Source organism: Macaca mulatta, chromosome 8 (genome assembly GCF_049350105.2).
Source record: "Macaca mulatta isolate MMU2019108-1 chromosome 8, T2T-MMU8v2.0, whole genome shotgun sequence".
NCBI lineage: Eukaryota > Metazoa > Chordata > Mammalia > Primates > Cercopithecidae > Macaca > Macaca mulatta.
In genome coordinates, this window is record NC_133413.1 from 107047963 (window position 1) to 107068424 (window position 20462).

A 20462-nucleotide genomic window follows, 5' to 3' on the forward strand; every position below is an offset into this window, starting at 1 on the left:
CCTGGGAACTCAAACCTGTCTCAGGCAAACTCCCACCCACTGCCATTGGCTGTCTGGGATTCCAAGCTGGTGGTCTTAACGTGTGGGGCATCATGTAAGTAGGGCCTGAAGAATGGCATTGCTTGGCTCCCTGGATTCAGCCACCTTCCTAGAGATGGATTTCCTGCCTTGCTGGTGATTGTGGCCGGAGTATGTAAAACTTCTGGGCCTCTTTGTATGTGCCTGAGTGGCTGCTCTGCCAAGACAACACACAGCTCTGTGTATCAGACTCAAGGCTCTGGTGGTGTGGACTCATGAGGGGGTCTCTTGATCCGCAGGTTGCAAAGATTCATGGGAGATGCATGGTTTCCTGGGTTGCACAATCACTCACCACTTCCCTTGGCTGAGGGTGGAGGTGCCTTTGATTCTGTGCTGCTCCAGGGTGGGCTCCCCACCCTGCCCAACTTTTCTTCATTTTCCATGGGCCAGTGGTTTTCCTAGTCAGTCCCAATGCGAGAACTTGGATATTTCAGTTGAAGATACTGAATTCACTTGCCCCTTTTCATTCCTCTCTGTGAATGCTGCGGGCAGAGGCTTCTAATTGACCATAATGGATTGATCTCCCCGCAGTGAAGTGTTTTAAGAGGAAGAACACGTGGTATCGTGGAAAATCAGCATAGCATCGTGGCTCAGAAATAAGACTCTGCAGCCAGGCAGGTTGTTTGGTTTGGAATTCTGGTCCTGCAACTTACCGGTAACCTCTCTGTGCCTTAGTTTCCTCACAGTTTAAATAGGGATAAAATAATATCTACTTTATAGGTCTATTTGCGAGGTTTTAAAATTCTTGGAATAGTACCTGGCTTATTATACATGCTACAGAAGTGCTTATTCAATTAAATAAATAAAATCATCTTTGGTAAGATAACTCTGAACATTGTATGGTTTAGTAGAGGATGCTGACAAGAATAAATAATTAAAACATATTATGAAGTAAGCATAAAAGGTAGTGGTAACGCAAAGATGAGAATGAGCTCTGCTTTCTGTGATTAGTGTGAGCAGACAAATGTCACTGTACTCAGAAGCTTAAAGCCTAGTGAGGGAAGCTGACATGAATGAAAACCAATGGGAAAAAATGTTAGAGTAGAGGTATAAGCAAGAGTGATTAATTTCAACTTGAAAGCAAATGGGGGAGGTTTCACAGAGAGGGGCCCAGCATATTGGTTGATTGCTTGGGCTCCAGAATCAGGCCAGCTCAGTTTAATGCTGACTTTGTACCTCACTGGTTTTCTGACTTGACATCTCTAATCCTCCATCTCCTTATCTGTAAAGTGGGGATAAATAATAATGATCATAATTTGTAGCTCATAGGACAAATAAGAATTCACAGTTAATGCATTGAAAATCTTAGCACAAGGCACTCAATAAATGTGAAGCTTTTATTATTATTACGAGTTGAAACTTGAGTGGGAAAGAACTTTGTTGGCATTAAACATGAGAAAAGGCCCAGAAGTTGAAAAGCATTTGACATAACGAACAGCAAGTCAGCGCCACTTAAACTGTAGTCACCACCGCCAGTCAATGAACAGCTTTTTACTGGTCCATGAACAGGTAAGTATGGAAATTGTGAGTAAACATTTAGAAATAAAAAAAACAACAGCCGAAAATTGAAAAACTAATTTTATGCTTTTTGGGATACTCGTTGTACACTTGTAATAAAAACTGTGCTTGTAGTTTTTGTCTCTTATCTGTTAGCTGGTTTTGAATTGTGTTTTACAGAAATAATGGTCCATGTCAGATTGGAAATAATAAAAACTTTTCCTTTACCGTTGATGGTTGGAGAAAAAAGTAATTCAGTGGGGTTTGATATGGCATCCGAGAGATAATTCTGGAAAGGTGGGTCAGGGCCATGTTTATGAGGACCCTCCAATGCTTCACAGAGTTCACACTTTTTTCGGTGGGCAACAGGGCTAGTAAGGTTTAGAGGGATTGTTAACCGAAGGTGAGTGGACTTTCCACATTTTGTGTTTTTTGGTTTTTTTTTCCCCCAGCGAGCATGTGCTTTTTCTTTCTTTTCTTTTTAAATTAAAAGTTCTGTTTTGTTTTTTTAGTTAAGAGGAGAGACTGGAACTGCTCAGTGTTTCACAAAGATAACTGTTTGTATTTGATAAGAGTTTCCTTAAACAAAGGAATTTGCACTTATCAAAACATAAAGCATTGAAAACAATGAGCACATACTCTGTGACCAGAATGCGTGTGACTTGTTGAGATAAGCCACACCAGGTAATCAGATGAGTCTCCTTTCTTCTTGGGCACCCTCATATAACTAAGGCACAAGCGAAAGAGAAAAGACTCTTTCTGATCTCAGTTCAGGTCATCTCTTCTGCCTTCCATCATCACCGCCTAACAATCCTACACCTGGCAGGATGGGAAAACGGTTTAATAATCGCTTCCCTCTGGGAGGCGTTTGACAGCTCAGAAAGCATGGCCTTTACTCAGGCTGAGAGAAACACAAAAACCTTTCACGTTTTCCTTTCAGCTTCGCAGCCCGGTCCTTCTCTACCTGCACGGGCACCCATCGAAGCACAGGACCCTTCTGCCAAGCCATGCGCCTTCTCAGGCCCCTGCCGCCCGCCTTGCCTCTGAGGCTGTGCTTCTGAAAAGCACGCGGCCCTGGCCTGCGCACCACCCAGTCTGAGGGAGACGCCCCTGCACGGAGTCAGGCCTAGGGGCTCCGGACCCAGGGCGACACTCAATTTTCTAACAGAAGCCACAGCCCAGAAGCTGAGCAACCTTCCGGCCGATCTGTGTCCCTAAGGTCGCCCTCGGAGGGCGAGTGAGACCCCCCGAGGCGTTCCGGAGGTGGTGCCCGGCCCCCGAGTCAGGTCTTTGCCCCGCCTCTCGGTCCGCGGCCTTGCCGGCAGGCAGGGCTGCAGTCACGGGGCGGCGCGGAGGGCCCCAGCCTGGTCAGGGGTGTGGCCGCCGCCACCGTAAGGCTAGGCCGCGAGCCCGGTCCTGGGAGCCGCCTCCGTCGCCGCCGTAGGAGCCGCCCCATCAGGTGCGTTTGCAGCCGACCTGGCAGTGCCCGCGGGCGGCTGGACCGAGGCCTTGGCTCCACCCGTGGCGGTCGGGCGGGCTGAGGCTGCAGCAGGCCAGGGGCGGGGGCAGACGGGGACGGACTTCCAACACCGGTCATTCGGGGGAGTGACGGGAGGAGCTGGCTGGGGAGCGGCGGGTTGGCAGCCTGTGGCTGCCCCTTCGTGACACTGGAGGCACCGAGCCTAGAAATGGGGAAGCTGTGACGTGGGGGTGGTGGAGGATGCTGCGGGACAGCAGCGAGCACGGCCCTCAGCCGTCCTTCCCAAGACGGTTTTACTTCCCGTCAGCAACAGGGCTCAGCCCCAAGCCCCCCGCTTCACCCCCCATCTGCAAACATTCCTGGTCCCCCTGAGCCTCCAGTATGCTTTATGCAGTTCTTTTGGGGTTCCTTTCGCATTTTACCGTGTACTTTCGCTTTTGATGCGTCTAGTTTCTGCTACTAGACTCTCCTGGAATCTAAGTTCCATGAGGGCAAAGTCCCATCTGACTTAGGACTCAGAGCTACTCGATAAGTAATTGGATGAGTACCTATGCCGCAGAACTGAGTGAATTAACAAATGAGTAAGTCAGTGAGTGCATATGAGATCGAACTGAATGAATCAGTGCATGAGTGAAAATAAAGATATATGAAGTGGAAGCAGTGAAGATGCAGGCTTACAACTCCTAGGTTTTGATAGCTTTCCAAAAAGTTGTGTAAATGTTGCACTTTTGCAAATGGAGGCATTCTGATTGGGACCACTTAAAAAGAGTTCTATTCTATGCTGTTAATCTCCAGAAACGCCCCCTGGTATTTCCATTTTTGGTGGACTTGGCTTTATGTGTTTGCTTACAACAAAATATGCCTAGGTTTTTTCTTGCTTGTGTTTTGTTCACTTCTACTTTGGACGTTTAAAGAATCATTGTCACTATAATATTTCATTCATTTCTTAAAGATAAGGGTGACTGTAAAGGCAGAACCATATGACTCTGACTTGTTCGTAAAACCAGGCGTTTCTTTTGAATTCAGAGTTATTAAGAATCTTGTCTGTTTTCCTGAGACAGGTGCTGGCTGATTTGCAGGCGACTGGAGAAGGCTACATAGGGCCCAGAGAGACACTATCTGTTTGTAAACACATAGGCTTAGCACACAGCTTTAATACAGTTGGTCACTGCAGCAGTTCTTAGTTTCCAGGCCCAGGTTCCAGAAGAGCCGGATGACCTTGGACTTGCCACCTGATCTCTGTAGGTTTTAATTTCTTAATCTCCAAAATGAAGGTGTTTAGCTAGGGACCCTTCCTGAGTTAAACCTTTGGGATTCTTTTTTATCAGGGTTAGAAGGTGAAATTACCGATGATTTCCTGGAGTTCTGCTTACTTCACCTCCTCTGTTTGAGATTCCATAGCATTTTGTCTCTGCTGTCTTCTCTGCTATTTACAACTCATTTCCTTTCTTCTCCACATCTGCAATAAGAAAGCCTGGGAGCTCAAGATAAGTATAATAAACCCTAGGCTGGTGGGGAGAAAGGAGGGCAAGATTTTCTTCTACATTGTCACAGGCTCCTGGTCCTGGGTCTGACTTGTTTCCAGTGCAACCTAGTCTGACAATGCTATATATTCCCAGTGTATCCGGGGAACTGCATCCCTATTTCTTTGCATGCATTTGAGATTAGTTACCATGGATCACATTTTGGAGCTGGAAGGACCTTGGAGATTTTTTAAAGGCACTTCAAAAGTCATTATACATACGTATTTAAATATTTTTGCATGCTACATTTAACAAACACAAAGTTCCAAATGTGTTAAGTAAAATGAAATTAATGTTACCTACTTCAGTTAATTCAAGTTTATAAGGAGAAGTGGAATACACGTGTTGCTTGGTGAAAAGGGCCAACCCAAAGAGCCAGTTATGAGGTCATGTGTCATACAGGCATGGAATGTTACAAAGCTGATATTTATGGGGCACTGACCATACACCAGGCACTGTTATATTTAATCTTTTTACTTATATTGCCCCATTTAATCGTCACTATATACCTAAGAGCTAGATACTATGGTAATTCCTATTTGACCTTCTTAACTAGAAACAGCACTTGGAAAATGGGACAGTTAGGACTTAGAACTCAAGCAGATGGAAACAGGGTTTCTCCCAGAAACAAGACAATCTTGCCAGGAAAGACTGTGTGACTTTGAAGAATGTGGTCTCTGTGTGTGTTCAAGCATATATACAAACCCTGCGTTATTTGGGTAACTGAATTTAGAATGAGAGTACAGGATGAAATGATTAAGACTGAATTATAAGGGAGTTGGTTGTTTTATCATTTTGAAAATTATTGAATTCCATTGAGATTCTAGGAGACTCTGATACTTTGACCTAGGTGCCCATGCATCTTAATTTTAAACGTATTCAGACTTACCAATTTAGGGAATATAAAATAAGTGGCATCAAGAGTTGTCATCAGTGAATGGCACTTAAGGGCTTTGAACCATGAGTGCCAAGCAGTGTTGTTTCTTGGACTAGCTTTGTGCCCTTGGTAAGACACTGCCTTCCAACCTCCTTCTTTATAAGACCAACAATCCCTAGTATAGACAAAGAACAATGCCTACATCTGTGTAATCCAGAGACAAGAATGCAGGATGGGTTTCCAGAACTCTTATAATTAATTGATGAGAGCAAAAGAGGAAAAGAGAGGCCCATAAAATAAGTGGGAAATTATTTTGTTTCTTTTTTGTCAGCCAAGTTTAGCCCCATGGAAAGCAGAGACCAGTTGTGGCCGCCTGAAAAACTAAGAGCTGATGCCAGTTTGATTTAGCTCAGGAGGCTGAAACTTTCTGCCCCGAAGGCTGGTGTGATGGAATAGACCTTCCCATTGCTCACAATATTATGAAAAAAACATTAAAGCAACAATTTTTATTACTTGCCCTGAAGCTAGAGCTTTAAAATATACTTTATCCTCCTACCCTCCCTGAACCACTTAACTTTTAAAAACAAACAACCCATTCATGTGTTTGTTATAGTCACATTATTAGTTCTTTCTCTTTACTCCTGGGCCCTTTTCTTTAATGCAGTGAAGTATCTGGAGGGGTGTACCTCTGGATCTCTGGAATTTTCCTTTAGTTATTTTATTCAGAAAATATTAATTTCAATAACCGTTTATTGAGTGTATACTATGTGCCGGATAAAGATGAATGAGAACAAATTTAAATAGGAGAGTGACCCATCTGCAAACAATTGCACCCCAGGGTAATGTGGAAGTAGTGGTCACTCACTCTTCCAGGAAAGAGGTGTGATTGGAGCTCAGAAAGACTTTGCAGAGAAGGTGAATTTCAAACTGTATTTCAAAGCCTGAAGACCAAGCAGAGGGAGAAGGGTATTCCAAGAATGGAGAACAACAAGAGCAAGGAAAAGGACGCAAGTAGGAACATGGCATTCTTCGGGAGATGGGACTTCAGTGTGGCTGTAGGGAGGTCTGGTAAGGCTAGGGCCAGACATTGATGGTCCTTGAATGTCATGTTATTTAAACTTTATCACAGTCTAGATAATCCTTTTCAGCATTATTTTTGTTTTGTTTTGTTTTGAGACAAGGCCTCTCTCCGTCACCCAGGCTGGAGTGCCATGGCAAGATCTCAGCTCACTGCAACTTTCGCTTCCTGGTTCGAGTGATTCTCCTGCCTCCACCTCCCAAATAGCTGGAACTACAGGCGCATGCCACTACAGCCTGGCTAATTTTTGTATTTTTAGTAGAGACGGGGCTTTGCCATGTGGGCCAGGTTGATCTCGACCTTCTGGCTGCAAGCTATCTGCCTGCCTTGGCCTCCCACAGTGTAGGGATTCAGGCATGAGCCACTGTACCTGGCTGTTTTCAGCATATTTAAGCTGAATTTTAAGCAGAGGAGTGATATGATTGGATTTTCTTTAGAAAATAGCTACAGTAATGTTTCAGAAGAACTGGAGAATGAAGAGCCAGAAGGCCACAGGAAAATGAAGATGCTATTGCCATAGTTCTCATGAAATAGGATAAGGATCTAAACTAAGATAGGTTTGAGAGGCTTTTTGAAAACAGCAGGATTAATGACTAGCTGGATATGGGAGATATGTTTAAAAATAATCTGAGGTTTTGGAATTGCTTAACTGGGTGAGTGGAGATGCCACTAATGAGGGTAAGAAATGTAAGGTGAGGAAGAAGTTTCGGGAGAAAGACGGTGAGTGAGCGGAGGTAGCTGTGGAACATCCAGGTGGAGATCCCAGGATATAGCCTTTTCTGTAGCTGTGCTGTGATGTCACACAGTCAAGACCTCAGCCAAACATTACAATAGGGTCTCGGTCTAAAAAGACACATCAGTTTAATAACTCACTTAAAAAATACATCATACTTATCTAATGACCATTACATTATATTTCAGGCGAGTTCTTAGAGAACTCTGATTCTTGTGTAAGTGCCAGTAAAGGAAAGAAGATTGGAGACTCAAACAATGGGGGGTTATTATAAGCTGCCAGAAGAAACTGAAAAAGAGAAATACAGACCAGAGTGGTTCAAAGGAACAAAGATAAGGAAATGGCAGGAGTGTTGCAGAGAGCGGTGGTTTCCAAAGACACAGGTATAGGCAGATATGAAATACGGAAAAGAAATTTGAGCTGGCGCTTCCAAATAATTGTACTTCTTTAATGGTAAGATATCACAAGCTTTGATTTCCCATCTTATTCAGTTTGTCAGGAAGAGACAAACAGGAGATTGTTCAGAGGTGTGGGTGCTGGGCAGAGGGCTTGATCTCATTTTGCAGAGAAAGTGTTTGGAGACTTTGAACTAAGCAAAGAGTAACAGGGAAAGTAAGATAAAAATGAAAAGGATAATGATTTGGAGAAATTTTCCAGAAAATTTAAGTAATTCTATGACAAACCGGTGTTAACAAAGAAAAAGGCAGATCAATGCAGTGTTCTCTTGATGCAGTGGTATTAGACTTCCTTGGAGAAAAGATTCGCATAGCACCTTATATTTAAAAAGCAATTTTATATTTGATTGTTATAAGAACCTAGGAAGTAGGTGCACCCAGGCCTTATTATCTTTCTTTTATAAACTAAAAATCTGGCATGAAGGAGGCTGCAGTTTGTCTCATGGCTCAGATGGCTCAGATCCCGTGGCTGGCAGGGACTCAGAGCCTTCTGACTTTGGGTCCATTGCTTTGTCCATTGTATCGAAGCCTTGTCTTACCTTGGAACCTTGGCCTGCTGCAGTGTGTCCCCTCCTTCCCTTACCGTATCATATCACGGAAATGTAAAAGTAAAGCAGATGGTATTTGAACACCAAAAGAGCCAAGATCTCTGCGGAGACAGACAGTGACGTGAAAGGATCCTTAGCACCGATTATGCTTTATACAATGGGGATGTTTATGAAGGGTTGTGCATAGAGCCTATCTATGTAAATCAAATGACACTTTCAATGCGGTAGGGGAGTCCACAATATCAAAGTGTTATGATTAAATTTTTTATGAGGCAAATAATCCCTTTATAAAATGAACAGTCACTCCTTGTTTTATTATCTGAATAAATCCAGACTTTCAAATATGGGGTTGACTTAAGATAGTAGCCTACATCTATATTTATCATATGTGAAGATTTTTCTGACTTGGGTATTGAATAGGAAGATGGGGATCTGCTGCTGGATCCTCTAATTGTTAGAGACCATTTAAAATATAATGGACATCATGACTCGTAGTTAAATCCATCCAGCTACCTTTACTGTTTACCAAGTACCTAACAGGTAGGCCATTGGATGGGGCAAAACTCAGCTGGGAAATGGAAAACAAGCCCAGCACTGGCACTGCCTTCAGTCTGACAGTTAGACCACAAGAGAGTCATAAATGTAAATTCACCAATATAGTGAGCCAGGGTAAGAAAACCAGAAACTCTTATGGTCCTGGAATTCTACATCAGTATTAAAATGAAACCAAGTATATTTCAAAGCAAAGACCATTATATTAGACCCAGAGTTATTTTGTACTGATGAAAGATAACCTCTGTAAGGAAGAAGAGGTAGTTGTGACTCTTTTTTGCATCACACATCTAACAATGCATATCTTCAAAATATGTAAAACTAATGATCCGAAGTATGAGAAAATAAGCAAAGCTACTTGTAGGACACCTTAGATCTGTTGTTTTACATGACAAATTAAATAGACAAAGTCAAATGGTAATATGCAAGATTTGAATAGTATAACTAATGAGGTTAAATAATATAATTTATGAGTGAATAGGGATATGGAACAATTAATAGTATATTTTATTAATCAAAAATAATTATATTATGTATGAATATACATGTACATGATATATATTGGAATATATATGGGGTATATGTGTGTATATATATTTCCTTTTTTGCATTAATAAGTTCTTTTTTATTTTATTGTAAATTGACAAATTATGATTGTATATATTTATGAGGTACAAAGTAATGTTGATATATGTCATAACACAACATTTCATACAATGTGGAATGATTAAATCAAGCTAATAAGCCTACCCATCACCTTAAATACTTATTTTTGTGGTGAAAATATTTGAAATTTGCTCTCTTAGCGATTTTGAAATATACAACACAGTATAATTAACTATAGTCATCATGGTGACAACGTAATCTCAAAAAACATATTCCTCTTGTTTAGTTAAAACTTTGAACCCTTTGGTATTCCCCATTTTTCCCAACCCCTCAGACTTTAGTCAGCACCATTCTACTCTACGCTTCTTAGTTCTGTTGTTTTAGATTCCACATAGAAGTGAGATCATGTGGTATTTGTCTTTCTGTGCCTATGTCTGGCTTATTTCATTTAGCATAATTTCCTGCAGCTTCATCCACGTTGTCACAAATGACAGAATTTCCTCATTTTTAAAGGCAGAATAGTATTTCATTGTGCATATATACCACCTTTTCTTTATCCATTTATCTGTTGATGGACACTTAGGTTGATTCTATAATTTGGCTATTGTGAATAGTGCTGCAGTCAACGTGGGATAGTGCTGCAGTGAACATGGGATTGCATATATCTTTTTAATATAATTATTTCAAATCTTTGGATATGTACTTAGAAGTGGGACTGCTGGATCATATGATAGTTCTATCTTTAGTTTTTTTGAGGACTCTCCATAAAGTTTTCAGTAATGGCTATACAAATTTACATTCCCATCAACAATGTGTAAGAGTTTCCTTTACTTCACGTTGTCACCAGAATTTTGTTTTTGTGGCAGGATCTGGTTCTTTTGTCCAGGCTGGAGTACAGGGGTGTGATCTCGGCTCACTGCAACCTCTGCCTCCCAAGATCAAGCCATCCTCCCTCCTCAGCCTCCTAGGTAACTGGGACTACAAGTGTGCCACTGTGCCTGGCTAATTTTTGTATATTTGAAGAGATGGGGTTTTGCCATGTTGCCCAGACTGGTCTCAAACTCCTGAGCTCAAGCAATCTATTCCCCTTGGCCTCCCAAAGTGCTGGATTACAAGAGTGAGCCACAGTGCCTAGTGCACTTGTTATTTTCTGTCTTTTTCATAGTAGCCATTCTAACTGGGGTGAGATATTATCTCATTGCAGTTTTGATTTGCTTTTCTTTGATAATTAATGATGTTGAGCATTTTTAAATATATCTGTTGGTCATTTTTATGTCTTCTTTTGAGAATTGTCTATTCAGGTTATTTGTCCATTTTTTAATTGGGTTGCTTGTTTTCTTGCTATTGAGTTGTTTGAGTTCCTTATACAGTTCATCTTTGAGCAATGCGGGGTTTAGGTGTGCTGACTCCCTCTACATTTGAAAATTCTATTATAACTTTTGATTCCCCCAAAACTTAACTACTAATAGCCAACTGTTGACTGGAAGTCTTACCAGTAACATAAACAGCCAATTAACACATATTTTATATGTTACATGTAATATATATACTATATGCTTACAATAGAGTAAGATAGAGAAAAGAAAATTTTATTGAGAAAATCATAAGGGAGAGAAAATATATTTACTATTTATTAAGTGGAAGTGAATAATCATAAAGGTCTTCATTCTTGTCATCTTTATGTTGAGTAGGCGGAGGAGGAGGAGGAAGAGAAGGGGTTGGTCTTGCTGTCTTAGGGGTGGCTGAGGTGGAAGAAGTGGAGGAGGTAGAAGGGGAGGGAGGAGAGGCAGGCCCACTTGGTGTAACTTTCTGGAAATACATCATAATTTCTGTATGGCTACTTTTCTTTTTTGGAAAATGTTGTAAAGTTTATCTTAAAATGTTTCTATACAGTATCAGTCTTTCTTCTGCTATTTGCTTTAGCTTCAGTGCCCATATCATAGAAGCGTTCATGTCATAAAAGAAGTCAAAGTGATCTTAAATAATCAGAACGGTTCTGCCAGATTGTCTGTTGTTAATTTGCTTTTTGGTACTTTTATATCCTCCTCCTCATCATAAGGCACTGGTTCAGAAGCATTCCGTCAAGTTGTCTTCTGTCAATTCCTCTGGTGTGTAGCATCTATTAGCTCTTGAATTTCTCCAAGATTCATATCTTGATATCTTCACTCACCACCTTTTTTCCCACTGTATTCACAATCACTTTCATGATTTCCTTGATTGGCTTTGTCATAAATCTTGTGAAGTCATACACAACAGCTGGGCACAGTTTTCTCCTGCGGGAACTTATTGTTGGCTTGATGGCTCACAGCTTTTTCTATAACAGTGATGGTGTCTTCAATGGTGTAATCCTTCTAGACTTTCATGATGTTCTATCAGGGTTCTCTAACATAGCGTTGACATCCTTTCCACAGAGTACTGTGTATAATGAGCCTTCAAGGTCCTTATGATCCCCTGATGTAGAGGATAGTTAGAGATGTTGTGCTTGGGGGCAAGTAGAACACTTTGATGTCGTTGATGTTGAACTCATAGGGTTCTAGGTGGCCAGGGGCATTGTCTAATATGAAAATAATTTTAAAAGGCATTCCCTTACTGGCAAGATACTCTCTGACTTCAGGGAAAAAGCATCAGTGGAACCAATCCAGAAAAATTGTTCTTGTTTAAGCCAAAAGACTGGCAGCTGATGTTTATCTTTTCCCATCAAGACTTGGAGGTTAGCAACTTTATAGATAACAATCCTGACCATAAACCTGACTGAATTTGCACAAAACAGTAGAGTTAGCCTATCCCTTCCTACCTTAAATCTTGGTGCTCACTTCTCTTCCTTACTAGTAAATGTCCTTTGTGGCTTTTTTTTTTTTTTTTCCAGAATACAGCATGTTCATCTGCATTAAAACCCTGTTTAGGCAGGCATCCTTTCTCTTCGATGATTTTTTAATGGCTTTGCAATATAGTTTGATATCAGGTAGTATGATGCCTCCAGCTTTGTTTGTTTTGTATAAGATCTTGGTGATTTTTATTTTTATTCCCTATGAATTTTAGGATTTTTTTTCTATTTCCTTTTAAAATATACTTTCTGGCCATTTTTCTCTCTCTTCATCTTCTGATATTTCTATTATGTGAAGGTTAGTTCCCTTGATTGTGATTGTGTCACATAATTCTTGTAGGCTTTCTTCGTCTTTTTCATTCTTTTTTCTTTTTTCTCCTCTGGTGAATAATTTCAAATATTCTGTCTTTAGCTCACTGATTTTTCTGCTTAATTGAGTCTGCTGTTGAAGATTTCTATTGTATTTTTCAATTAAGTCATTGTAATCTTTATCTCTAGGGTTTTTTATTGTTTCTACTTCTTTTTCTACATTCTAATTTTGTGTATTATTTTTCAAATTTCACTTAATTTTATATCCATATATTCTTGTAGTTCACTGAACTGCTTTACAAGGATTCTTCTGGATTTTTTTTCTGCCACTTTATAGATCTTCATTTTTTATTCTGTTATTGGAACTTTGTTAGCTTCTTTTGATGATTACAGATGCTCTTTGACTTACGACGGGCTTATGTCCTGTTAAACCCATAGTAATTTGAAAACTTTGTAAGAAATGTGTTTAATACCCCAATAAACCAATTGTAATGTCAAAAAATTATAAGTTGAACCACATAAGTGCTGATGCTCCTTGACTTACAATGGGGTTATATCCTGATAAGTATGTTCTAAGGTTGTATAGTTGTAAGTTGAACCATCATAAATTGGGGACCGTCTATATTTGAAATCCTTGTGTTCTTTCATGGGTGTCTGCACATTTGAAGAGACAGCTTCCTTCTGAGTGCAGTGGTATAATGACAGTCCACTGCAGCCTTCACCTCCTGGGCTCATAAGATTCTCCCACCTCAGCTTCCTGAGTAGTTGGGACAACAGGTATGTGCCACCATGCCTGGCTACTTTTTGTATTTTTTGTAAATATGGGGTTTCACCATGTTGTCCAGGCTGGTCTTGAACTTGTGGGCTCAAGTGATCTACTTACCTTGGCTTCCCAAAGTGCTGGAATAACAAGCATAAGCCACTGCATCTGGCCCCAACAGTTTGTTCTTCTGGTCTTTACAGGTATTCTTTGGCAGGGATTGGCCTTTACTTCTTAGTCTAGGGTGTGATTCTTATTGGTTCAGGTGGTAATGACCCCATGCAGGAAGAGCTTGCTATAGTTGGCTGGGCTGCTGCCTTTGCTCTGAGGTCTGATGGGGCTGCTGTCTAGGCTCCCCTGCCTGGGGGAGACCACTGACTGGGCTCTGCTATAATTTCTCATTGGACAAGGTTGTAGGGTATATTTCCTGGCTGGGTGGTACTACTTTTTGGGTTCAACAGTTATGCAGGGCTGCAGGCTGGACTCTGAGTTTAGGTGGAGTTGCTGCTCAGGATGGATGGGGTCTGGAGGCTATGCGGCATAGAACTGCACCGTTGAGGATTGCCTCTTCCTGGGTAGGGCCTTGGAGTGGGCTCTGAGTCTGGATCGAGTCACTCTTTGGACTTCTGGGTCCAAACCCTGTGAACCCCTATGATCCACAGAAGTGCCCTGTGTTGGTCATCTCCACATCTCCCTCCTGGGTAAGGCATTGGGGTGGTCTCTGAGGCTAGATATGGAGGCTGTCCATCTAAAGACTCAAACCAGGCTGACCTTCTCATCATGTTTCTGTGAACAGTGTGCTTGGCTTCGCAAGTGAGCTGTACCATTGGCTGGTGTCTCTGATTTTGCACCACCACTGGGAGGAACATAGAGCCATCACCAAAATTTGCACACTGGTCCCTGTGAGCTCTGCCTCCTTTCTTTGTTTATACCTAACCCCAGGAGGTCTAGCCATGTCATTACTGCCAGTATTCCCCATGAGGTCAGACAGACAGGAGTGGACTTTCTGGGAAGTGTCTCAGAATGCTGGGGAGCCAGATGTCTAGAAACTCTGTTTTTTTACTGTATGGGCCCAGTTAAAAAGATCCTCTTGGCTGGGCACAGTGACTCAAGCCTGTAATTCCAGCACTTTGGGGGGCCGAGGTGGGTGGATCATGAGGTCAGGAGATCAAGACCATCCTGGTAAACATGGTGAAACCCTGTCTCTACTAAAAATACAAAAATTAGCTGGGCATGGTGGTGTGTGCCTGTAATCCCAGCTACTCAAGAGGCTGAGGCAGGAGAATTGCTTGAACCTGGGAGGTGGAGGTTGCAGTGAGCCGAGATTGTGCCACTGCACTTCAGCTAGGGTAACAGAGAGGGACTCTGTCTCAAAAAAAAAAAAAAAAAAAAAAAAAAAAAAAAAAAATCGTCTCTCTGCATCACCATGCTGATTTGGGAAAGCAGGAAGGGCAATATGGTCAACGTGAGATTGTTCCTCTTCTAATGTGGTTTTTGATTCAGCGGCCTATTCTTTCAGCTGTCTCCATTTCTTTCTCAAGTTTGTAAGTTTTCACAAAAGTGTTCTTGTCTTTGGATTGTTGCTTGTTGGACTTTCTGTAGAGGGAAGTGAAGCCAAGTGAAGCCTGGGATTTCCTATTCTGCCATCTTGCTGATGTCACACCTGCATATTTACAGAAAATTCACATCCTGCTTGTAACATTTATGAGAGATTGTAAAAAACAAAACAACAATGACAACAACAAAAAAAACCCCAAAAGCCTTAAATGAAGACTTTAGTGAATTCCAGAGTCTTTCTTACTCTTACTGGCCTTGTGCCTTAGACCTCTGGTTTAGCCCCTGTTTCCAGCTAGCTTTTAACAGGTTGTGATGATGAAAAGAAAATATACCTCTCTCCTTTCATAATACTGTGAAGTAGCGCATATAATTAATCTTCCATGTTTATATACATATATCTCTTTTGTGCCAGAGCATAATTTTGAGATTCTTTTTTCATTATCAAAATCAAATGGATCTATGCTAATCATAACTTATCTGAGCCTGTATTTGTCACATTTGAGTATTTTAAATCATTAATTCCATTTGTATTGTATACCAACATTTACCATCTAAAACACCTGGCTATTCTTTTGTTGGGTTTTTCTTTTCATTAGCTTTTTTGAGCTAAAGCTTAAAGAAAATCAGGGACCAAAGAAAGGCTAGAAAGTGACTGGAGGTATCATAAACATCAATTAAGTTCTTTGAGAAGCAGAAGGTACATCATGGAAGTCAGCATTATTCTGAATTCATTTCATTGCCTACTCAGTCCAAATTTTAGTGTTTACAACTTAAACTAATAACTCACTGGCACCTTGCATTTCCTGTGGCTTAATGGTTAAGAACATGGGCTTTGAAGTCATTGTCCTGAGTTCAAATCTGAGGTCTACCACCATCACCTATGTGACTTTGGGCCAAACACATATACTCTTTATACCTCCATTTCTTCATCCATAAAATTGAGATACAAATTATAACTGTCTGCAGTGGGCAGAATACTGTCTTCCCTACCACCACCTATAGTGTCCATATCTTAATCCCTGAAACCTGTGCATGTTAGGTTACATTGCAAAGGGAAATTAAGGTTGCAGATGGAATTAACATTATTAATCATCTGGCCTTAAAATAGGAAATTGTGCTGGATTATCCTGGTGGGCCCAATGTAATCACAAGGGTCTTTAAAAGTGGAAGCGTGAAGCAGAAGAGGAAGTCAGAGAGTTCGGAAGATGTGATTGTGGAAGAATATTCAAAGAGAGACAGTGCCACTGGCTTTGAAGATGGAGGAAGGGGGCCATGAGCCAAGGAATGTGGGTGGCCACTAGAAACTGAGGAAAGCAAGGGAATAGATTCTTTCCTAGAGCTTCCAGAAAGGGATGCAGCCCTGCCAATACCTTGCTTTTACATGATGCATACAGTGTCAGACTTCCGACCTACAAAACTGCAAAATAATAAATTTGTATTCTGATACCAAAGTTGTGGTATTTTGTTATAGCAGAAATAGAAAACAAATGCACTGCCATATGGGTTTGTTGTAAGGGTTAGGAAATGGAAACCTTTAGGACAGACCTGCCACATGGTAAATGCTCAGTTAGTATTAGCCACTATTACTATCCATTGGTACTTCAGTTTCCCTTCTGTCTTTGTTCTTTTGTGGTAGTTGTCTTGTAATTACCCAAATTTGTGGGTATCTTCCCTACCAAGACTATGGCCCTAGGTGTTTTTCACTCTCATTTTAGTCTATACTCAGCCTCCAGTAATTTGTCAAAATTCCCATTTCAGAGTTCCTACCATTTTATGGTTCCAGCAGCTTCTGTTCCAGGTAAGTAGATCTTGGCTGTGACTCTCTGGATTTGCCTGTCTCTCCAGATTTTAGGGTGGTAGTTTGCCCTGCAAGTTCAGTTCTGTTGGGGGAGGGGGTCCAAGGAAAGTCACTGGTTTTTACTCTGTTTTGTTTCATTATTATAAGGACATGAGTGCTGACTTCCAAGTTCTTTACATGTTGGTACTGAAATTGGAAGTGTGGGCAGTGCTCTTTACCCTATGGCTTTAATAATCTTTCTATACACATAAGATCTTCATCTCTACACGTGACTTCTTTCTGATTTCCATTATCTGGTTTCCACTTCATTGATTTCATTTCCAAACATGCTTTTTCTGTATTTTCTATTTAGGTTAGTGGCTTCTCAATCTAAGGGATAGTAGGTAATTTGATGTGTATAAATACAGGGTACAAAACAGGCTCATAATCGGGGAGGTTACCCTTAATTCTCCAACTTTCCTGAATCCTTTTCTTCAGAATTAATAAGTCACCAAGGGCTGTTGTGTCTACCTATGCATTTCGCCCACATCCTTGCTGTCATTGCGCTAGTCCTAACCCTTGACTCGGCCAAGCAGAATATTTTAAACCACTTTATCATCTATACTGCCTCAGAGTTGGATCATAGGTTGGATCATGTTACTACTGTATTTGCTAGTGCTACCATAACAAAGTCCTGCAGACTGGGTAGGTGAAACAACAGAAATGAATTTTCTCATGGTTGTAGAGGCTGGAAGTCCAAGATCAAAGTGTCTGCATGTTTGGTTTCTTCTGAGGCCTCTCTTTTTGGCTTGCATGTGGCCATCTTTTCTCGAGGTATTTACATAGTCTTCTCTCTGTGCATGCACACCCCTGGTATCTCTCTGTGTATTCCAGTTTCCTCTTCTTATATGGACACCAGTCAGATTGTTTTAGGGCCCACCCTGATGGTCTCATTACCTTAACACCTCTTTCAAAGCCCCATTTTCAAATAGTCACATTCTAAAGTCCTGGGAGTTAGGGCTTTAACGTATGAATTTTGGGGGACACAATTTAGCTCATAACACCGACTGTATCCCTCTATGTATTCTGTACTTGTGAATGTATAATGAATCACCTACGAAGATTTAGAAAATACTGATTTTGGGGTCTCACCCAACTTCTTGTAGGTTCTGAATCAGTAGGTCTGAAATGGGGCTGAAAATACATTTGGGGTGTGTGTGTGGGGTGTGTGTGTGTGTGTGTATGTTTACATTTCTCCCTAGTGCTTTCCCAGGTTTCCTAGACTCTTTAACATTATTGGTGAACATACTATAAATGTTCATACCTTTGCTCATATTTGTTTTTTAACTGGAAATTCTCTTCCTACCATACATCTATGAAAATTAATTTAGCCTTCTAGGCTAAGCTGGAATATCATCTTTTCTGTTATCTTTTTCTCATTCTCTCCAGAGATAATCCTGCAATACTTTATTGTGATTTTATATTAGTTTATATAAGTACTGAAGAATTTATTTTGTTTTATATTATAGTCATTTGCCTTCTTCTTTCACTAGCTTTCTGAGACCAAAGAGGACATATTCTTTATTTCTGTATATATGAAACAATGGAAGTTGTTCTGAACATAGTAGATAATTAATCCATCTTTGCAGTGTGAAAAATGAACTAGTTAATAAATGCTAATATTTTTAGTGTGACTTTTTGTACAATGGAGACCATTGGGCAAAAAATGAACATATCAAATGCAAAACAAGTGGCAGCCTTTTTTTAAAGAAAAATGCTTTACTTTTTTCGAAAAGCAGTTTTAGATTTATAGCAAAATTGAGAGGAAGGTATATAAATATCCCATGTACTACCTTCCCCTCACATGTACATTCCCCACCAGAGTGGTACATTCGTTGCAATTGATTAACCCATACAGACATATCATAATCTCCCAAAGCCCATGGTTTATATTAGCGTTCTCTCTTAGTGGTGTGCTTTCTATGGGTTTGGATTGCCCTAAAAATCTGCTGTACCCTACTTATTCATCCCTCCCTTCCCCTCACTTTTGGCAACTACTGATCTTTTCACTATGTTCATAGTTTTGCCCTTTCCAAGATGTCATATAGTTGGAATCATACAGTATGTAGTCTTTTCAGATTCGCTTCTTTCACTGAGTAATATACATTTACATCTCCTCCCTGTCTCTTTATGACTTGATAGCACATTTCTTTTTTTTAGCTCTGAATAATATTCCATTGTCTGGATGTACTACAGTTTATTTATCCATTCACCTACTAAAGGTCATCTTGGTTGCTTCCAAATTTTGGCAATTATGAATAAAGCTGCTCTTTACATCAATGTGCAGGTATTTGTGTTGACATGTTTTCAACTCTTTTGGGAAAATATTAAAGAACACCATTGCTGGATTGTATGTTAAGAGTATGTTTAGTTTTTTAAGAAACTGTTAAACTATTTTCCAGAGTGGGTCCACCATTTTACATTCTCACCAGCAATGAGTGAGCATTCCTGTTGCTCCACATCCTCACCAGCATTTGGTGTTGTCAATGTTATGGTTTTTGGCCATTCTACTAGGTCTGTAGTGGTATCTTGTTTTCTTTTCCATTTCCCTGTTTACATATGATGTGAAGTATTTTTTCACATATTTATTTTCCACTTTGTATCTCCTTTGGTGAGGTGTCTGTTAAGGTTTTTGGGTCATTTTGTAATTGGGTTGTTTGCTTTCTTGTTGCTGAGTTTTTAAGAGTTCTTTGTATATTTTGGATAATAGTCCTCATTAAATGATATATCTTTTGCAAGAGTGGCAGAATTTTTGTTCAGTATTCTTTTCTTGAATTAAATATCCTTAACATTACACATAAACAGTATTTTTAATGTGTATTTTCAATTTGGAACTTTTAATATTTAAAAATTTCTCTTGATGAAGATATGTGATAATAGGAGGGGGGCAAAGTGAAGGCATTATAACAACTTTTGTTAATTGCATCTTCTTCTACATTGCATTTTTCAGGGCAGAGTATTAATGGTCCAGTTCTTGAAGATAAATGGATTCCTCAATGTTTATTTGTAGTATATCCTTGTTTATCTTCCTAATGAAGAACTGCATCCTTAAAGCTGGCATAATTAGGTGGACTTGTCTATTAGCTGAGCTACTAAGCTTTATTTTCCTGGGTCAATGAATAACAGAAACAATCCGCAAAATAATTAAATCAGTTAAGACCCAATTTTGGGGTAAGGAGCTGGGGTCTGGCATTTCCTTTTTGTTAGTTTTTCAAAAAATATTAAAACTTCAATGCTTGGCCAGGTGTGGTGGCTCATGCCTATAATCCCAGCACTTTGAGAGGCAGGCAGATCGCTTGAGCCTGGGAGTTCAACACTAACCTGGGCAACATGGCAAAACCTCGACTGTACAAAAAATACAAGAATTAGTTGGGTGTGGTGTGGCACTCCTGTAGTCCCAGCTACTTGAGAGGCTGAGGTGGTAGGATCACCTGAGCCCTGTAAGGGTGAGGTGAGGCTGCAGTGAGCCAAGATTGCACCAGCACTCCAGCCTGGGCTACAGAGCAAAGCCCTGTCTCAAAGAAAACAAAATCTCAATGTTAAACTTTCTAGAGAATGGATTATCACCTTTCAAGTCATTTTTCCAAACCCATTTCTGAACCAGGACAGGCAATAACAGAGATTGGCAGGGGAAGGACTGATGTCTACTCACAAGGGAAAAAGGACTCTGCGTTGAAAACACAGATGAGCCTTTGGATGTGGAAATTTACAAGGCTCAGAGAGCCCTGAAACATCTTTAGAAGTGGAG

The 20462-nt window shown here is 40.5% G+C and overlaps 1 protein-coding gene across 14 annotated transcripts in view; it reads left to right on the forward strand.

The window, feature by feature from the left end:
- Positions 1-2892: 2892 nt before the first annotated feature.
- The window catches only part of CPQ (carboxypeptidase Q), a 492586-nt gene continuing 475016 nt past the window's right edge, over positions 2893-20462 (forward strand). For 12 of the 14 annotated variants that reach the window (XM_077943882.1, XM_077943876.1, XM_077943880.1 and 9 more), the window contains exon 1: positions 2893-3034. Coding sequence is in view for 1 of the 14 variants with exons in the window: in XM_077943878.1 (XP_077800004.1) it covers positions 16651-16675 (25 nt within the window). In the remaining 13 variants the exon portion in view is untranslated. Of the gene's footprint in view, positions 3035-10293; positions 10396-16635; positions 16676-20462 lie in introns of all 14 variants that reach the window. The other 2 variants (XM_077943878.1, XM_077943885.1) reach the window with 2 other exon arrangements.